General features: G+C 42.0%; 1 protein-coding gene across 2 annotated transcripts in view; it reads right to left on the bottom strand.

Annotated features, from left to right (window-relative positions):
• EDIL3 (EGF like repeats and discoidin domains 3) overlaps nucleotides 1-18,365 on the bottom strand; it is a 242,941-nt gene that overhangs the window by 58,033 nt on the left and 166,543 nt on the right. For both annotated transcript variants that reach the window (XM_071455127.1, XM_071455128.1), the window contains one exon: nucleotides 627-782. In XM_071455127.1, the coding sequence (XP_071311228.1) occupies nucleotides 627-782 (156 nt within the window). The remainder of the gene's footprint in view (nucleotides 1-626; nucleotides 783-18,365) is intronic.

The raw sequence follows: 18,365 nt of genomic DNA, 5'->3' as shown, positions 1-18,365 counted from the left end.
TCTATTCACCCCTGCCTCTAACCAGACATTCCTGTGCTGCGTTTCTCCCCTTCATTATGCCCCTCTTCACACAAAATCCTTATTTCCTAACAGAGAAACTGCATCTAATGCAGCAGATTTTGCCTTCTATGCAAACTTACACAGCAAAAGGTTTTTTTCCCCGCTCTGTGTGCACAGCTCCATCAAAAATAAGTGGTAACTATAAACTGTAAACACACACACCCCGCTGGATGATACTGTTTGTGCAGCACAGAGATTAGCATTGATGAATGGGCTCTGTGTTTCCAAGGGTTAAAGCTAATCTGCCAATGCAATAAAACGAAATTGAAAACAGAGCAATGAGTAATTACTGGTAAACTAATTAATATGAAAATCAGTTAAGTGTAATAAACAGGATTATTCTAGCTTGGGGAAATAGTATTTATGCAACCATCAATTAAAGTATAAGAAATTCTTAGCAGAGAGAGATGCAAATTTGTTGATTTTTTTTTCTCCCACAGAAAAATGATAACAGTGAAACCTATATCATACTGCCAGGCAATTAGGCTTAAATACCCAAGACATCTCATACTTCTGAAGGCTGCTAAACCATGAGATGCTTTCAGTAACAGATGACTTTATCTTACCATGTCTTCCTTTGTGCCTTTTACTTTGTACATTGTCCATGACTTCCCATCATTACTGTAGGCAATTTTGTAAGATTTTACGTATTCTGGACTTCCAATCCTCTTGGCACCTTGGGTTATAACTCCAGTGACTCGCATCTTCTTCTGCAGGTTTATCTGAAATAACAGCACACTGTTAATCTGACGGACACAATCCTTGATTCCTTTAATTCCCCCTTTTTTTTTTTTTTCCTAAGTGAAAGGAAAAGAAACACAGCTGTAGCATTTAAATGACTGTTTTTATATTTGCATTAATTCTTTTGATCTTTCATGGATTTCATGTGCAAATGTATAAAGCAAATGAATGAAAAAATTGAACCAAAAGCTGGAACTATGCTTATTTCCTGTATGTGTTCACATTTATTATGGATATACTGAATATTACTGGGATATTGCTTAATTTTGGCATATAGGGTTACTCCTACATATTTCCTGCCTAAAAGGGAAATGAAACAGGGTGATAATTTACCAAAAGCTATATCTTCTGTTCTGTTAGAAGCCAATTTGCAATACCATACAACAGGCCCTCAGCACCAAGTAAAACTTCCACGTGAAACTAAAACTACATGGATTCTGACAGCAAAGAAATTAGGCTTTTTCTTGACTCTCATTGAAAATTCATATTCCTAGCAATCAAGGCTGAAAATTCCTCGTGATCAAGGCCGAAAATTCATATTCCTAGTGATCAAGGCTGAAATGCTAATGGTAAAGCAGTCAATACAAAAATATCAATCAGTGGATGTAAACACTCCTTGTGTGCCTGTCTGAGCTGAACACAACTCCTTGAAGTACAAAATGAAGATTTGTTCAGAGTGGACAAATTCAGCATCACTCCAGCAGCCTTAATTCTGCCTGCTTTACTCACCTGTGGCATGGGAGCAACCAACTCGGGGTGAGATACTCAAACCCAAGGGTGTCAGACTCAGTCTGCGGCAGCCGCGCCGCCTCCCTCTCAGCTGAAATCTGTGACTTTTGCACCAAATGAAGCTCAGCAAAGAGCTGCCACACCGTGAGGGCTGTGTGAAGGTGCAGGCAGTGCAAAGAGAGGAGTGGAGGTACTGGAGAGCGAGCAACTGGGACAGGGTGAGTAATACATTGCACCACATTAGAGCTTGTCCCCTCAAAAATGAGTTTTGTCTTTGCTCCCCAGCGGCTGGAGCTGACCCAGGGCAGTCCCCACTGTTTGGAGCAGCAGTCCCAGCACAGGTGTGGGAGGACTCAGAGGCAGATCTGCTGTCCAAATACCTTAATTGCTTTATTGTTTGCATTTTGGCCTCCAGACTTTCTCCCCCTTGGTAATAAAATCTAACCTCTGTGAAGGATGTAGGATGATCAGGCTTTGGTGTTTTAAGATCTCTCTGTGTGCACAATAGGAAACCTCTGGTTTCTTGCTCAAAACTGTAGAATTTTGTGGTTTCTTCTGGGATTTTTTTTTTTCTATGAGTCTAGCTATTTTTCTGCTACTCTTTTGGAATAGTTGGCTTTTGGTGTAGTTTTACCATAGTTCTCCCTATGGAGAAAGAAATTATTAAACACCCACGAACTTTGGATTAACAATGTGTGTTTTTGAGGTTTAGACCCATTGAGAGAGGAGAAGCCTCTACAAAATCACCAGATTTTCTACAGGATCTTCCCCACAAATACCAGGAAAACTCAGGAAGATGTGAAATTCCAGTGGGGAGAATGGACTGACAACAGGAATTCAGACAGGTATAAATTAGAAAAGATTCATTACTTTTTTCAACCTTGGAAAACTTCTTTTCCCCAATTCCTGGTCCCCCAGAGGGGAAAACAAAATAAAATAAATAAATGCAACATAAGAAATAAAACCAGGCTGCCTTGTTATATTTGTAAAAGGACAGCTCTAGAGACTACCATTAGTCCCATAACAACATTAAAAATGTAGCTAACATGGAATAGTATCCAGTTAAAGATTTATGTAAGTCTCTTATGAGTAGTTCATTCTCTATGTGGAATTTCAGAATATTAATTAACAGGCAAGTAAACCAATTTTCCATGTATTTACAAAATTGCTAATAATGAAGTGAATACCATCTGCAAAACTAAATTAGAAAGCACAGGGAAACAGAAACCAGACATTGATTATTTGCTGACTGGTAGCATCTTCACATTTCACTTCATGGGAAGAGGAAGGTATAATGCAACACTAAACAAATTTTGTTTGATCCAGTGATGCAGATAACTAGTATTTTTTAAGCTTCATCACCAATTTTTCAATTTCCAGGTAATAATCTTTGGGGTTTTGGATGAGAATTTATAGGGATTTTATTTCCCTGTTTACTCTCAAAGAATAATTTCTAATGAAACCATGGCATTAAACACTGGATGTCCTATTCCCATTTGCAGAATCTTTCCTTTTAGAGGATTTCTTGATCACTGTCCATCATTTGAGTCACAAACTGAGCTTTATTTTTAAGCAGTATTGAACTTGATGCAACATAAGAAATAAAACCAGGCTGCCTTATTTTCCTGTCACACATCCTGTCAATGTTTGCAGAAAAATCCCAATGAAGTGGGGAAAAAAATTCTTTCAAATGCCCATGGCTTGCTTATATGGAAATCCCTCCTGGGCTAATGCCATGCTTTTCAGTGAATATGGATACATCAGGAATTAATTTTTCCTTTGTATCTTTGGGTTCTTTAATGTGTTCTAAATTTTTTCAAGTTCAAACTCAGCAAAAATTGAAAATACTGCAACTTTAGCAATGGCTGTAACAAAGCAGGGTCCAAACTTTTTCCTATTTAATATACTTCAGTAGGAAGCTCTGAAGAAATGGGAACTACATCCTCTATCACTAAAAGCTTTTTCAAATGTGTTTTTCTGTGGCAACTGTGAGGGAAAAACAGCTCAGGAAACTCTGCTTTTTGGATTAAAATCCACAAAGGACAGAAAGTTATACATTTTAATTACATGTGTGATGATGTTCTAAAACAAAGAGGTGAAAGTCACCAGGATAGGAACAAAAGAATTACATATCTTTTTTATAAAGGTAATGGATTTACTTCTTAAGGATCCCTTATCATTACCTAGATGAACTGGAAAAAAGCAAGGATGAAAGAAGATCAATAGTGTTTTGAGAGATTTATCTCAGTAATTTAAGTAATAGGGCACGGTAAAGGCCTTGCAAGAAGAAGATGCAGGCATAGACATTTGAGGAATCTACTTACAGAGAGAAAGAAAGAGAGAAAGAGAGAAAGAGAGAGAGAAAGAGAGAAAGAAAGAGAGAAAGAAAGAGAGAAAGAGAGAAAGAAAAAGAAAGAAAGAAAGAAAGAAAGAAAGAAAGAAAGAAAGAAAGAAAGAAAGGAAAGAAAGAAAGAAAGAAAGAAAGAAAGAAAGAAAGAAAGAAAGAAAGAAAGAAAGAAAGAAAGAAAGAAAGAAGAAAGAAAGAAAGAAAGAAAGAAAGAAAGAAAGAAAGAAAGAAAGAAAGAAAGAAAGAAAGAAAGAGAGAAAGAGAGAAAGAGAGAAAGGAAGGAAGGAAGTGGCGGAAGGAAGGAAGTGGCGGAAGTGGCGGAAGGAAGTGGCGGAAGTGGCGGAAGTGGCAGAAGTGGCGGAAGTGGCGGAAGTGGCGGAAGTGGCGGAAGGAAGTGGCGGAAGTGGCGGAAGGAAGTGGCGGAAGGAAGTGGCGGAAGGAAGGAAGGAAGTGGCGGAAGTGGCGGAAGGAAGGAAGGAAGGAAGGAAGGAAGGAAGGAAGGAAGGAAGGAAGGAAGGAAGGAAGGAAGGAAGTGGCGGAAGGAAGGAAGGAAGTGGCGGAAGGAAGGAAGGAAGTGGCGGAAGGAAGGAAGGAAGTGGCGGAAGGAAGGAAGGAAGGAAGGAAGGAAGGAAGGAAGGAAGGAAGGAAGGAAGGAAGGAAGGAAGGAAGGAAGGAAGTGGCGGAAGGAAGGAAGGAAGTGGCGGAAGGAAGGAAGGAAGGAAGGAAGGAAGGAAGGAAGGAAGGAAGGAAGGAAGGAAGGAAGGAAGGAAGAAAGAGAAAGAAAGAAAGAAAGAAAGAGAGAAAGAGAGAAAGAGAGAAAGAGAGAAAGAGAGAAAGAGAGAAAGAAAGAGAGAAAGAAAGAGAGAAAGAAAGAAAGAAAGAAAGAAAGAAAGAAAGAAAGAAAGAAAGAAAGAAAGAAAGAAAGAAAGAAAGAAAGAAAGAAAGAGAAAGGAAGGAAGTGGCGGAAGTGGCGGAAGTGGCGGAAGTGGCGGAAGTGGCGGAAGGAAGGAAGGAAGAGAAAGAAAGAAAGAAAGAAAGAAAGAAAGAAAGAAAGAAAGAAAGAAAGAAAGAAAGAAAGAAAGAAAGAAAGAAAGAATCAGTTTTACCATTTTAACATTTACCATTTAAATTTATTTTAGGAGCAATGGATTCAGACTTGACACTTGACCTCTGCTCAAGGGCCTGCGTTCAGCAGCCCCTCAGAGTGGTCTCCTGCATCCAGTGACTTCCATGGGATTTGACTCACCCAGGATATGCGAGGGATTTGGCTGCAGTCCGAGCACACCCTGTGCCCTAAAACCTTATGGCACAAAGAACTTTATGAAACTCAGATAAGGTTCTGCTTGACACCTGCAAGCTGTGGAATCTGCTCTGATGGCCTTTGCATGTCAATGAGGGGGATTTCTGGGACTGGAATGAGTGATGAACACGGAGTTGCTCAGGTAAAACTGTGTGTAAAACGAAGCCAGTAGTCAGATTCCAATGTACTTAAACCTGACTCTACAAGAACTGGATTATGCCACCACACGGGGTGCAAAGTCACTGTGCTGGCATGGAGGAAAGCACAAGGAGAGCACAGGCATGGAGTCAGCTCAATTTATGTGAGTTCAGGGACTGTGGCAAGAAACACCACCTCAGGTCCTCTGCTGGGTACACAATTGTTGAATTCATCCATGTAGCCAAAACAAATCAAATAAAATCACTTGAGGCAGATACCCTCTAGAGCAGTGTATGACCGAGAGCTGGGGGATAAAATCAACTCTTTTAGTGTAAGAAGTCCCTGAAATTCCTTTTAATCTTATTTGTTTCAACCACCGAAGTCCTGCCAACTGCATGATTACACAGAGCACGCTGATGGTCACAGCAGGTTACAGAGTCATGGCCTTTCTCCACAGGAGGGGAAAAAGGGACCAGGCTGCCGTGCTCACTGCTCTCAGCACTGGTCTTGCAGGAGTGATTATCCAGTAAACAATTTTCACTAATGCTCTGGACTCCAGTGATTCACTCCAATCTGTTTGGGGATGCTAAATTGTTGTCTACACCGAGGAAGACATACCCCATCTAGATTTAACTGGCACCTGGAAAAAATCCATATTGCAAAGGAAATAAACAAGGAGGACTTTTTCTATAAGAGAAAGTGGTAATATGAACAAGGTAAGTTTAGGAGCTCCTGTTGATTGTACAGTGCCCCATTTTCAGAGGCAATTCAGAACCAGTCCTGCAAATCTGCATGGTGTGTGTGCTGTTCCACTGGTAGCTGTGAGTTAATGCAGGAGCTTGTTTTTCATGAACAAGTCCAAAGGGCTCCACAAAACAAAGGCCATCAGTAACTTCTCAGCATGGTTTACAAACCTTAGAACCATAGGAAAAAAAAGAAAATTACATTCAGAATCGTAATGTGTGAATGTAACAGAACAGCAGGGACTGGGACAGCTCCAGTGGAAGGTGCTCCTCTTACAATTTATGATCAAATGCTAGCATATTCACTTTGCAGAAGCTATAAAATGGGCAAAAAGATAAAAAAAAACCCACCCAACTGCATCCATCTTATCTACATTATTGCAGGCAGGAGAGGAGAAGAGGGATGAGAAGACAGAGTGACTTTAGGAAGACCCCTGCGTGATGCTCCTGGACAGAATCCATAGCCATATTCCCCTCATTTGTTATCTCACTGCTAGCAAGAACACTGCTAACATTTCCTGCAGAACAGCCTTGTCTGAAGTGGTCCTCCAGAGCAAGCTTTCCAGAAATGCTCAGATTAAAGCCTACATGAAACCTTGGGTCTTTGAGACCTTAAATGTAGTTTTAGATTCATAAACAGAAGTGCGTTTTATGGAGAACAAAGGTGTTTACCTGTTTCAGTTATGAGATGGAATAGTGTTGTCATAAATAATTCTTCATCTTTTCTAGCACAAAGTAAATATATCTTTACAGCTACTCACCATTACTCACATAAAAACAGGGTTGAATAAGAGATCAAGGTTATACTGGCATTAAAAGATTTATTACAGCAACCCTTCCCTGCTGATCTCATCAGGTTTTGAAGGATTGAAATTTAATTTTTTTTGTCTCTTCTCTCTTCTTTTTTTTTCCCAAAGTCGTAATTCTGACAAAGTTAGATAGAAAGCACCCAGACAAACATTTTCTGATGAAAAATAGGGATACTCGCCAACAGAAATGTTTTTTAATAAACCCACGAAACGAACAACCTGACACAATCCCCTCAATACTGGGAAAGTCAGCGAGTCTGAAAGCTCCTTCCAGTGCTTCCTTTTCAGCCCCCAAGGTTGTTCCCTCCAGTCTGAAGAGGACAAACTGCTGTTTCACCCTGGTGCCAGCGCAGCTGCAGAGCTGGGCTGGTGATGAGGAGCAGGAAGGGCACAGCAGGTCAGTCACTATTAACTTCCCCTTGCAAAGCCTCGCTGGCACCTGCACACGAGGTGCTCATCTGTCTTGCCTGTCTGTGGCTTTTTGATACTCTCCTAATCAGCACTGTCAGCAGAGCTCCCCTGGATTTAGTTCAGGGCATTACTGCAGTCAGCACAGTGGCAGTGATGTGTGTTTTAAGCAGCACACAGCGAGGATAGGCAGTGATTTATCCGCAGCAGCACCCTTGCTGACACGCTGGAAGGGGGTCTGCCCCACGGGGAAAAAACATGTTTTATTGTAAAATATTCATGTGATAGTGTAAATCGTTGTCCTGCAATAGGCTAGGAGAACAAATGTCTGTTACAGGTTGCTTTGAAAATTGTAATTCCCAGCGTGGTTGTGGGATTGCACCTTGAGGACAGACCAATTTAACACTCAGGTTGTTTCTGATCCCAGCCTATTTTGTTTCACTTATGTGGCTACAGGTCCAGCAAAGCACCCTCATAACTTTGCTATTACATCCTCTGAAAACTCACCCTCCTGCTGCTTCCAGTCTATCACACCTCAGGGTAAGAACAAACACCTCTCAGGACTTCCCTCTACCCACCTGCATCTCAGCCTCAGCCAACCCTCTAAAAACAAACCCCATCCTCAGTGAGACTTATTCATGTGCCTGCTTTAAATTAGACACGCAGAATCAGAGATGCAAATTGGACCAATAATTTAATTTGCCTCTCTGTGAAGAGATCAGAATATAGGTTAGACCCTACTTGTGTGGAAAACATAAATACAAGGATTGTTTGGCCCATGTAATGCTAATGTGGAGGAACATATGTTATGAGAATTATCAAAAAGCATCTACTTCATTTGGCTTTTGTTGAGAACTTTCAGTTTATGCCTCAGAGAGTTTACATAATTAGACAGACTAAAAAACTTGCTTAGTCTGTTCCTTTTTATTATTAAGTCATTATTTTAGTCCCAAAGGTAGGTGTTATGAATGCCATTAACAGGGTTATATGAATTATTCAAACACTGGCATGTTTAGACTGCCATTTCAAGGGGCCAATAATCAATCTCACATTGTTCAGAGGTTTTCAGCCCTGAAAAATATAATTTTATTTGCAAAGTATTGATCAAATGAGTATTAACTACCTGAAACTCAATGTTACCTAAGAAACACCAAGGTCATTTATTGCTATTATTAATTTCTTCATATGCTTTGAACTTGTGAAAACTCTTCCTGCCTTTGGAATGTTAATGGCTCTCAGAAACAACTTCCCCACAATGTCTGGAAGACATCCTGAAGAATCAGCCTAAGACTATGTAAATAAAAATGTCAGTGAAAATATCTGCATGTATTTCCCCTTGCAAAAGAGCTTTGTTCAACAGCTTGTAGATCTGGAAGTTGTGATGTCAGACTCAGGTCAAAACCACACACTTTTCATCCCACGTGAAAACTGTCTTCCTTAGGGAAAAGAAGTGAATTCAAAAAGGTGCAATATTAAAAGCACCGTAAAAAAAAAAAAAAACCAAACAAACACCTAGGGAAATTTCTGGTTGTGAAATAACTTCAGATATTGAGAGGTATTTTCTCTCACACACTTTCCATCTCTTTTTATGGCACTTCGGCAGATACAGTCTGGTAAAAACTTTGAAGAAAATGATGATCTTATCTCAAGCCCCCAAAAGGAGAACTGGGAAAAATTCCCACTCTGGCTTCAGTGGGCTTTGTTGAGGTCCTATGCATGTTCCCAGACCAAGAAGTCATGGAATTATAGAGTTTCAAGGTTTGAAAAGACGTCCAATGTACTGATTAAAGGAGTGTTAACCATCTGAAATCTGAGAGCTCTCAGGAGATCACACTTTTCTGAACCTATGAGATCCCTACTGTGAGATCCCATTGCACATTCCCAGAATAAACCTATCTAGTGATAACAGTGCTATCAAATGGTGCACAAGGCATATTAAACTATTATCCCCTTGCTTCTAATCCTAATCAATCTTTGGGGATAACCTGTTAGTTGCTGAGACACTGGTTGTGTGGGAAGAGAGAGGGGATGGACATAAGGGGAGTGAAGGGCTAGTGAAGCACAGAGGGGGCAGATGGCTGTGTGACTGATGAAAAAAATGCACCACTCAAATGATTTTTGGCCCACAGATGCTGTTACAGAACACAGAAAGTTGGCTCAAACTATTATTTTTAATATCTCCTGAACCCTAAGAAATTGGCTATTTGTTGAATCCCAACACCACCCATAAAATATTTTTATTATTAATTGAAATATTTTTATTATAAGTGAATATTTTTTATTATTAATTGAAATTAGGACTCAAAAGTAAAGAAAAAGTTCATATAGAAATGTTAAAAGCTACCCTTTGGTGAGATTTTCCCTATTCTTATGCACATTTTTCCTCAAAATATTTTTCCTTCTACAGAAATATGCAGGCAAAAGATTAGGTTAAAAAAATAAACATTGTTTGGTTTTGTGATAGACAATCTTTGAAAAGTCTCATTGAGACAATCAAGGCTTGAACCATGTCTTTTTATCTTAGCCAGTCATTGAAGAAGAAGGTTCTAAGAGTGCAAGAGTAAAATGTGCTCCCATTTTTCAGTTCACAGATTTAGTGTGTGGCATAAATTGGAAGGTCTTTGAGATGACAAACACATGCCACCTTTTCCAGAGGAGATCAAGGAGGGTGAGTTGACTTCAGCCCTGGTTGTCTTTGGCAGTTCTCATGGTGCTGGTGACTTTCTGTGCTTCCAACAGCCATGGAAGCTGAGGTGAGATAAGCTTGGATTGAGAAATGGGTGAGCAGCAGGTCCATAGGGCTGTAATCAGTGTCATGGGATGTGGCTGGAGATGTGCCACTGCTGGTGTCCCCGAAGGTTCAATACTGGGGCAAATAATTGTTTAACTTGTTCCTCAGTGGCTGGATGAGGTGTCCTCAGCAGGTCACTAACCACATACGACTGGGATGAGAGGCAAAAACCCCTGAGAGGCTTCAGATGCTTTGAAATTGTGAAGCCCTCCAAAGGGACCCTGACAGCTTGCAGAATTAGGCAGGGAAGAAATGTCTGTAGCTGAATAAGGGAAATGCAGGTCCTGCACCTGGGCAGGAACAGCTCCAGGCAGAAGCACAGGCTGGAGGGGACCTGCTGGGGTGGCTCTGTGAGGAAGGACCTGGAGGTTCTGGTGGGCAATGAGCTGTCCCTGACCAGCAGAGCGTCCTGGGGGCAAGGAAGGTCCATGGGATTTGGGGGGACATTGGGAAGAGCATTGCCAGCAGGTCAGGGAGGGAATCCTGCCCCTCAGCCCAGCCCTGTGAGGGCACATCTGCAGTGCAGTGTCCGTCTGCTCCTCAGGACAGCAGGACAGGGAGCTCCTGGAGCAGCCCCAGAGGAGGGAAGGGAACAGAGGGGATTCAGGGAAGGCTGAGGGAGCTGGGGCTGCTCAGCCTGGAGAGGAGCCCCAGCTGAGAGGGGCCTCATCCCTGGCTGTTCCTGTGTGTCCCTGTGTCCCCCTGTCTGTCCCTGTCTGTCCTGTCCATCCCTGTCCACCTCCGTGTGTCCATGTATCTGTCTGTCCCTGTGTGTCCCTGGTGTCCCTGTCTGTCTGTCCCTGTGTCCCCCTGTCCGCCCCTGTGTGCAGAGGTCAGAGCAGGCCCAGGCCCTGCCCCAGGCCCAGCCATGGCCCCAGAGCCCTGGGCAGGGCTGATCCCAGCCCAGTCTGTCCCTGTCTGTCTATCCCTGTCTGTCTCAGTCTGTCCCAGTCTGTCCCAGTCTGTTCCTGTCTGTCCCTGTCTGTCCCAGTCTGTCCCTGTCTGTTCCTGTCTGTTCCTGTCTGTCCCAGTCTGTCCCTGTCTGTCTGTCCCTGTCCATCCCTGTGTGCCCCAGGCCCAGCCATGGCCCCAGAGCCCCGGGCAGGGCTGATTCCAGCCCAGTCTGTCCCTGTCTGTCTATCCCTGTCTGTCTCAGTCTGTCTGTCCCAGTCTGTCCCAGTCTGTTCCTGTCTGTCCCTGTCTGTCCCAGTCTGTCTGTCCCAGTCTGTCCCTGTCTGTTCCTGTCTGTTCCTGTCTGTCCCAGTCTGTCCCTGTCTGTCTGTCCCTGTCCATCCCTGTGTGCCCCAGGCCCAGCCATGGCCCCAGAGCCCCGGGCAGGGCTGATTCCAGCCCAGTCTGTCCCTGTCTGTCCCTGTCTGTCCCTGTCTGTCTGTCCCTGAGCATCCCTGTGTGCCCCAGGCCCAGCCATGGCCCCAGAGCCCCGGGCAGGGCTGATCCCAGCCCAGTCTGTCCCTGTCTGTCTATCCCTGTCTGTCTCAGTCTGTCTGTCCCAGTCTGTCCCAGTCTGTTCCTGTCTGTCCCTGTCTGTCCCAGTCTGTCTGTCCCAGTCTGTCCCTGTCTGTTCCTGTCTGTTCCTGTCTGTCCCAGTCTGTCCCTGTCTGTCTGTCCCTGTCCATCCCTGTGTGCCCCAGGCCCAGCCATGGCCCCAGAGCCCCGGGCAGGGCTGATCCCAGCCCAGTCTGTCCCTGTCTGTCTATCCCTGTCTGTCTCAGTCTGTCTGTCCCAGTCTGTCCCAGTCTGTTCCTGTCTGTCCCTGTCTGTCCCAGTCTGTCTGTCCCAGTCTATCCCTGTCTGTCCCAGTCTGTCTGTCCCAGTCTATCCCTGTCTGTTCCTGTCTGTTCCTGTCTGTCCCAGTCTGTCCCTGTCTGTCTGTCCCTGTCCATCCCTGTGTGCCCCAGGCCCAGCCATGGCCCCAGAGCCCCGGGCAGGGCTGATTCCAGCCCAGTCTGTCCCTGTCTGTCCCTGTCTGTCCCTGTCTGTCTGTCCCTGTCCATCCCTGTCTGTCTGTCCCTGTCTGTCCCAGTCTGTCCCTGTCTGTTCCTGTCTGTGTGTCCCTGTCCATCTGTCCCTGTCCATCCTGTGTGCCCCAGGCCCAGCCATGGCCCCAGAGCCCCGGGCAGGGCTGATCCCAGCAATTCCCCTCACAGGAGGCAGAGCCAGCCCTGAGCAGAGCCCAGAGGGGCTCTGGGGCTCCTCCCGGGGAACATTCCAGAATTCCCTGGGCACGATGCCCTGGGCTCTGGGCTGGCCCTGCTGGAGCAGGGAGGTGCCACCAGCTGAGCCACTCTGGGCCCTTCCAAGCTGGCCCATCCTGGGATTGTGCACATATGCCTGCATACCACACCAAAAAAAAACATCTTAATATCCTGGCATGTAGTCTTACTTTATCTTAAACTTTGTTCCCTGAACCTTAACTTCATTGAAATAACTTGAAACAACACTTTCCCAGAAGTCAAGTCTAGCAGGACAGTAACGATGAGAGAGGATCATTTGGTTTTCCAGTTTTCAAGCTAATGTTTAGAAGGTAAAAATTATTCATTTGACTATCACAAATTACATGACATCATCTCACAGATTTGGATGCTGTCATCCCCACAAGGTGACTAGGAGACCCACACACCATTCCATTATGGGCCACCACACAGGTGTTGGGACACCTTTTATTTGCTTCTTCCTGATGCAATAAACCATGTGGACACACCTTTGTTCCTTTTGGTGTCACCACTTTCTAAGACTTGACTGCTTTTACTATCAGAGTGGCAAATGGGAAAAAAAATCTGGTTGGAATGCACAGTGTGGCAGATGTAGGGGATAAATGTGTTTAAAGGTCCTGTTCCTTCAGTCCTTCAGCCACATTAGGTAGAGTAATTAAGGAATTCTGGCATGGGGGCTGACAGAGCATGTTATGGATGGTGTTCATAACAGCATCAAGCCTCAGTTGCCATGGGGATGCTGACTCTGAATTGCTGTTTGTGCACCCAGAACCTCAGCCCAAAGTTGTTGGAATGTGTCTGTGCCTGGGGTGAAAGCAGGAGGTGTGACACAAAATGGATACCAAGACATGGGGCAGCAGGGAGTCTGTGGATGATTACACTAAGAAATAGGCTCCCATCCTCCTTGTTTTCTGCTCTGAGTACATAAATTACATTTTTGGCCTGTAAGCTAAATGTTTAGATGCTGAGGGAGGTCTGCAGAGAGCAGACACTGGTATTGAGTTCACTGAAGTCAGTGAATTTATGGCAGGCTTTGGCTAGCAGACAACCTCTTCTAATTCCTGCAGACCAAAGGTCCTGTGTGACATTGTTTTAATTCAACTGCACTTTCCTCATTAGCTTCTGTTCTCCACAGCCAAGGGCTTTCAGGTACTTACTGTCTCTCACCAATATCCTCCAAGGAAATCCTTCTATGATATTGAGCCAAATTTTGAAATATTGACAATAAAAAGAAGAACTTTAACAACTTTTTAACATTTAACTTTGTGGGTTAAATCTTCCTATGTGGTGCACATCACCTTGCAGGATGACTCTGAGACTGCACTTCATAAAGTTCACCTGACACTGAGATGAGAGCTACATTAAGTGACATAAAACATTTAGTGACAGGTATTTTTGGAAGCCTGTACACCAGTGCTCATGAATGAGGAAATGAACTTTGACAAAATGAATGGTTTCACAGATGGCAGTTTGCTTGGAGCTCTCGCCAACAGATGTTTGAGTGAATGTTCTGCAAGGCCTCTGTGTATTTTGGGTTTTATCATTTCATTAGCAAATAGCTATCACCTGGTGTGTACTTGCTCTTTGGAAGCTCTTGATGAGGAAGATGTTAACTTTTTTTTTTTCCCCTTGCCTTTTTTTTTGGAGGAAAAAAATCCCACACAATACTTTTTGGTTTTCTGCTTGCATATAAGAATGATGGAAAGGTTTTTTTATACAAATATTTTTTTTTTGTATGTCATAGTTGTTATGATTAGCTTTGTGAGATTCATAGTCACAGATTTAATTATGCCAAGGAACTGAAAGTCCCAGAAAGGTGAGGCTGAGCACCAGAGGTGGGATTGAAACCAAAAGTGGTGTGGAGACACTTGTGTAAAAAACAAATTAAGACTCAATTAAAATATAAATTCTACTTATCAGCAATAATATTGCAATATGTTTAGACTTTTATTTTTAAAAGCATTTTCTGTGCTTTTCAAGGAAAAAAAGGACTAAGCAAATTAATTCTAAATAAGACAGGGATCAGGGAAATTTTTTGCCCTGACTCTGTTGGGCTAGGTCCCTTTCCATCACAGGTGATCTTTTTTATTAAAAATATCTGCACTAAAAATGTTTACTCATAGCTTCAAGAAATATAGTGAAGAAATTTTCTTAAAGCTGAGCATAGTTATTAAGGAAGCTAAATTAAAAAGACAAAAAAGTATTATTTACAACAGACATGCTGAAATGGTAAATACACCAAATGTATTTTACTTTGGACTGGAGTACTAATATATTTAAATTGCCAATCAGAGGTTGGGCACATTTTCCATCAAACTGTTGAATTTCTCATTATTGTAGCACATAATTTCAGAAAAGCCATTTGGGGAATAAATTAGAAAAAATTATAGAGTTATAGTTCTCTTTCCATATATTCTAAGTAAGACTTGTAGCTTTTCCATTTTGAAATTATAACTTGACTTTCAAAAATTTATTCCAAACAGAGAAACACATGAAATATACATGGAAAGGGATGAATTCTTTGAAGAAGAAACCCCAGATTAAATATTTGTGATCATCTTGTATGCAATAAAAACTAGAAGAAAAAAGCTGAATAATCAGCCTGAACCAACTTTACTTCCCACTCTTTATTCTGCAACCAAAGTGAGCAGTCTACCTGTTTTGTAAATTAATCCTTCAAACCTCCAACTACTCAAAATATTAAAGTAAATATTTGAATATTTTATTTTAAAAATTTGTAAGCATACCAGTGTCTCTGGAGAAACAGTTTATGCCATTTTAGTGAGAGATAACAAAAATATGGGTTTTATCATTCTATTGAGTACTTTACACTTATACACAACAGCCCCCAGCAACAGGTCAGGTGTTCAAACACATCTCCCATGTAGTGGCATGATGCTCAGAAATTCGTGCATTCTCTCAAAATTCTCCAGGTATAAGCTATGCTGGAATCTGCTCTTGGTGCCTGTGGGTTTTACACTCTGTAAAAACAATTTCCATGTTCAAAAGACCACGAAAGACTTAAAAGTTGTGAATAGGGGAAAAATTAATTAAGAAATACGATGATGGTTTAAACTGGGAGAGGAGAAGGAGTGTAAGGGCACAGGCATGGATTCCTAGGCTGGAATTCACTGGAGAGGAGTAACATTCAGAAACTCCTGCTGGCAGTTTATGTTTTTTGTTAGATAGTAATCCATAGGAAGGATCATATCCATGATTTTGGATTTGGTGGAGGGATAACAGAAACAATAACCCTGCCCATGGGCATACCTATTCTGATTCATACTGCCCTAAAAAGAATAACTAATACAGGAGTAGAAAAATACAGGTGCAAGAGATGAGCAGAAATGAAGTGAAATCAGAATGAAACAAACCAATATTTTTTAAAACTGTAAATGCAAAGGGACAGAAGGGAAAAGAGAAGCCACTGTTAAAAAAAAAAAAAAAAAAAGACTTTACAAAAAAGACTCATTACTGGAACAGTCAGTGTGAGCATTTTGCTTATACTTCAGGACCAATTAATGAAAAATAGATGTATGTGATTTTTTTTTTTGTCATTGTATTTCCAAACCATAAAAGTTAATATCACTAATAAAGTGTTAAGCAGTACACAGGTGCTATTTTATCACAGCCAACCTGTGAGGAGAAACAGAGGTCAGGAGAACTTTAAAAGGCAGATATGACTTACTCAGGCTTTAATTTGCTTCCAAAAACATGGTCAGTGACCCTTTAAATCACAAGCCAATTACAAGCATTGTAGTGCCATTACTAATTACATGCTGAGAGTGTAAATTTAAAATGGCAATTTCAATTTTCAGTTCATTGGGAGAATACAGGAAAATGAAATTGCATACTAATTAGTTCATGTGTATCAGACACCTGAAAGATTAGACAAAAAAAAAATTTCTGCACTCATTACAAGTGAGTTATAAGCAGAACACTCAAACGTTTTATTTGCCAGGCTGCATATAAATAAAGAAATTAAATGACAAAGAAAATTGATAATGATGGAACAAGGCAAAAAAATAGCTACAGGCTTGTACATAATCATACTTTGAGGGACTTTGCCCATTATACATGGCTTCCTTTAGAATTTATCTAGCATTAGAAGCTCCAAGAGGGGAACAGGAGATTGCTTCAGGTTCAACTGCGCTAAAAGTTAATTTGTGTGCCCTAAAAATGGATTTTCTGGCTTTGTAACTTTCCAGTTAATCTCTGCCAAACACTCACACCCTTTTTCAATGCCTTCTTCTGGACCAGGTGCTTTGTCACTCAGAGCAGCATGGAAAACGTTCCATGTGCAGGTTGCTCCCATTAGGGTGTGGGGAGAGGCTGACACAACAGAGTAAAAACCCAGGTAGAGGGTTTGGCATCTTTTCTCCCATGAGCCAGAAATTTAGCCCAAATCTGACTTTTTGTACCACTCCAGAAACATTTATGGAGCATCTCCCTGGGCATTACAGAACCTGTGCAGGAATAAAATGTGGGATTTCTGCTTCTCCTCCCCTCTAACTGTTCCCCACTACGAGGGTCAGACAGTGTTTGTTTCTTAAAGCTTATTTCATGGTTGGAGAACAAGAAAGTGCTCTGATGTAAAGATCTACTGTGCATAAAGTTTGTGGATGTCTCCACCTTGCCAGATCTAAAAAGAGTTTCTGCAGAATGCCTTCCTCCCACCTCTCATCTCCCTAAACATGTTTCAGATTTGGTTCCAGGTGTTTTGAAGAGAGAGAAAAGGAAAGAAAGGCCTCTCAAGGCCCCTGCTCTGAAATTACAAATAATATTTTAATTTTGCCCTGAACTGAAAAGAATAGGATTAAAAATAGCACTTGGCAAGTTTTGTGAAAACAACAGACTAACGTTCATTTTGCAAGAAAAATGAGAAGAATATAAGAGAATGTTTAAAACACATTAATTGTATGGTGTAAGCTTATCAAAAGTCCTTATACCCTATGGTTGCCAAAGTTACAGAATAACCTGTAAGGGATTGGAATAACCTCCAAAACTCCAAAAAAAAAAAAAAAAAAAGAACAAATTCTTCAGACCTGTTGCAATGGGCTGAGATTTTTGACATATTTTGTCCACTGGCCCAAGGATGTTCCTTGCATGTAGGAGCAGAGGGAAGATTTCCCAGGGAGCAAAGTCCAAGGGAGTCTGGCAGCTGCCCCCACGGTGCCAAGCACAAATGTGAAAGCATCAGACCATTAAATATCCCCATCCAGTTCTTCTCCTCAAAAAGACATGTCTAGGGGGCCAGTGCTGAATGATTTTGAAATCTTTCTCCAGCTCATTTAATAAAGCCTACACTCTTAATACAGCCCAAAAGCTGACTTTTGCATTATGCATTAAAATTACATTAGCTTTCTACTCCCACGGAAATAATTCTGCTCAGGTCCCTCTGCATGATCCTTTCCAGTTCTTTTCAATGTATAAGTTTTACAGACTTCCTAACACCTCTGATCTTTATGGAGGGAAACTGACTTACAACACATTCAAGGGCCTTTTGTGTTTTCATTCTCCTATAAAAAACAAGCAGTAACACCAGTTTTTGTTTGTCAGAGGTGACAAAATCCAGCACTCCCACTGTACCAGTTTCAGAAAACTTCATCAAACAGTGTTTTGTGTCTGCTGCCCATACAAGAAAAATGAGCAGGTAACTAGGAATGCTTCCCCCCCAGATATGTAGGAGCCTCTCAATGAAATTAAAGATGGTAGTCAGGGCAAAAACATTGATTGTGAACAAATATTAATTCCATGAACACCAAGGTAGCCTCAAGAAGAGTGTGTCTGACACAGCTGAGGGCATTATGGACAGTTCAACTTAATGCTGGCAGATAAAATGCTCAAATATCACAGTTTTGCTAAATCCTGCAGTGGGTTCACTGGAAGGGAAGCATCCTCCTCACACATTGACCATGAGGATCAGTGCAGAAAGTTTTCACATAAGTATCAAGCTCACTAACCCTTATTAACCGACAGCTGAAATTGCCAAAGCTCTGCCCAATTCACATGTCATGAAAACACAACCCAAGAAAAGAGCTACGACAACCCCTAGATAATTTTCT

The sequence above is a fragment of the Agelaius tricolor genome, unplaced genomic scaffold, assembly GCF_023055355.1.
Source record: "Agelaius tricolor isolate 1412-34295 unplaced genomic scaffold, bAgeTri1.0.p SCAF_44, whole genome shotgun sequence".
In the NCBI taxonomy this organism is placed as follows: Eukaryota; Metazoa; Chordata; class Aves; order Passeriformes; family Icteridae; genus Agelaius; species Agelaius tricolor.
Note: the sequence above shows the minus strand (reverse complement) of the source record. Positions and strands in the feature narration are given on the sequence as shown.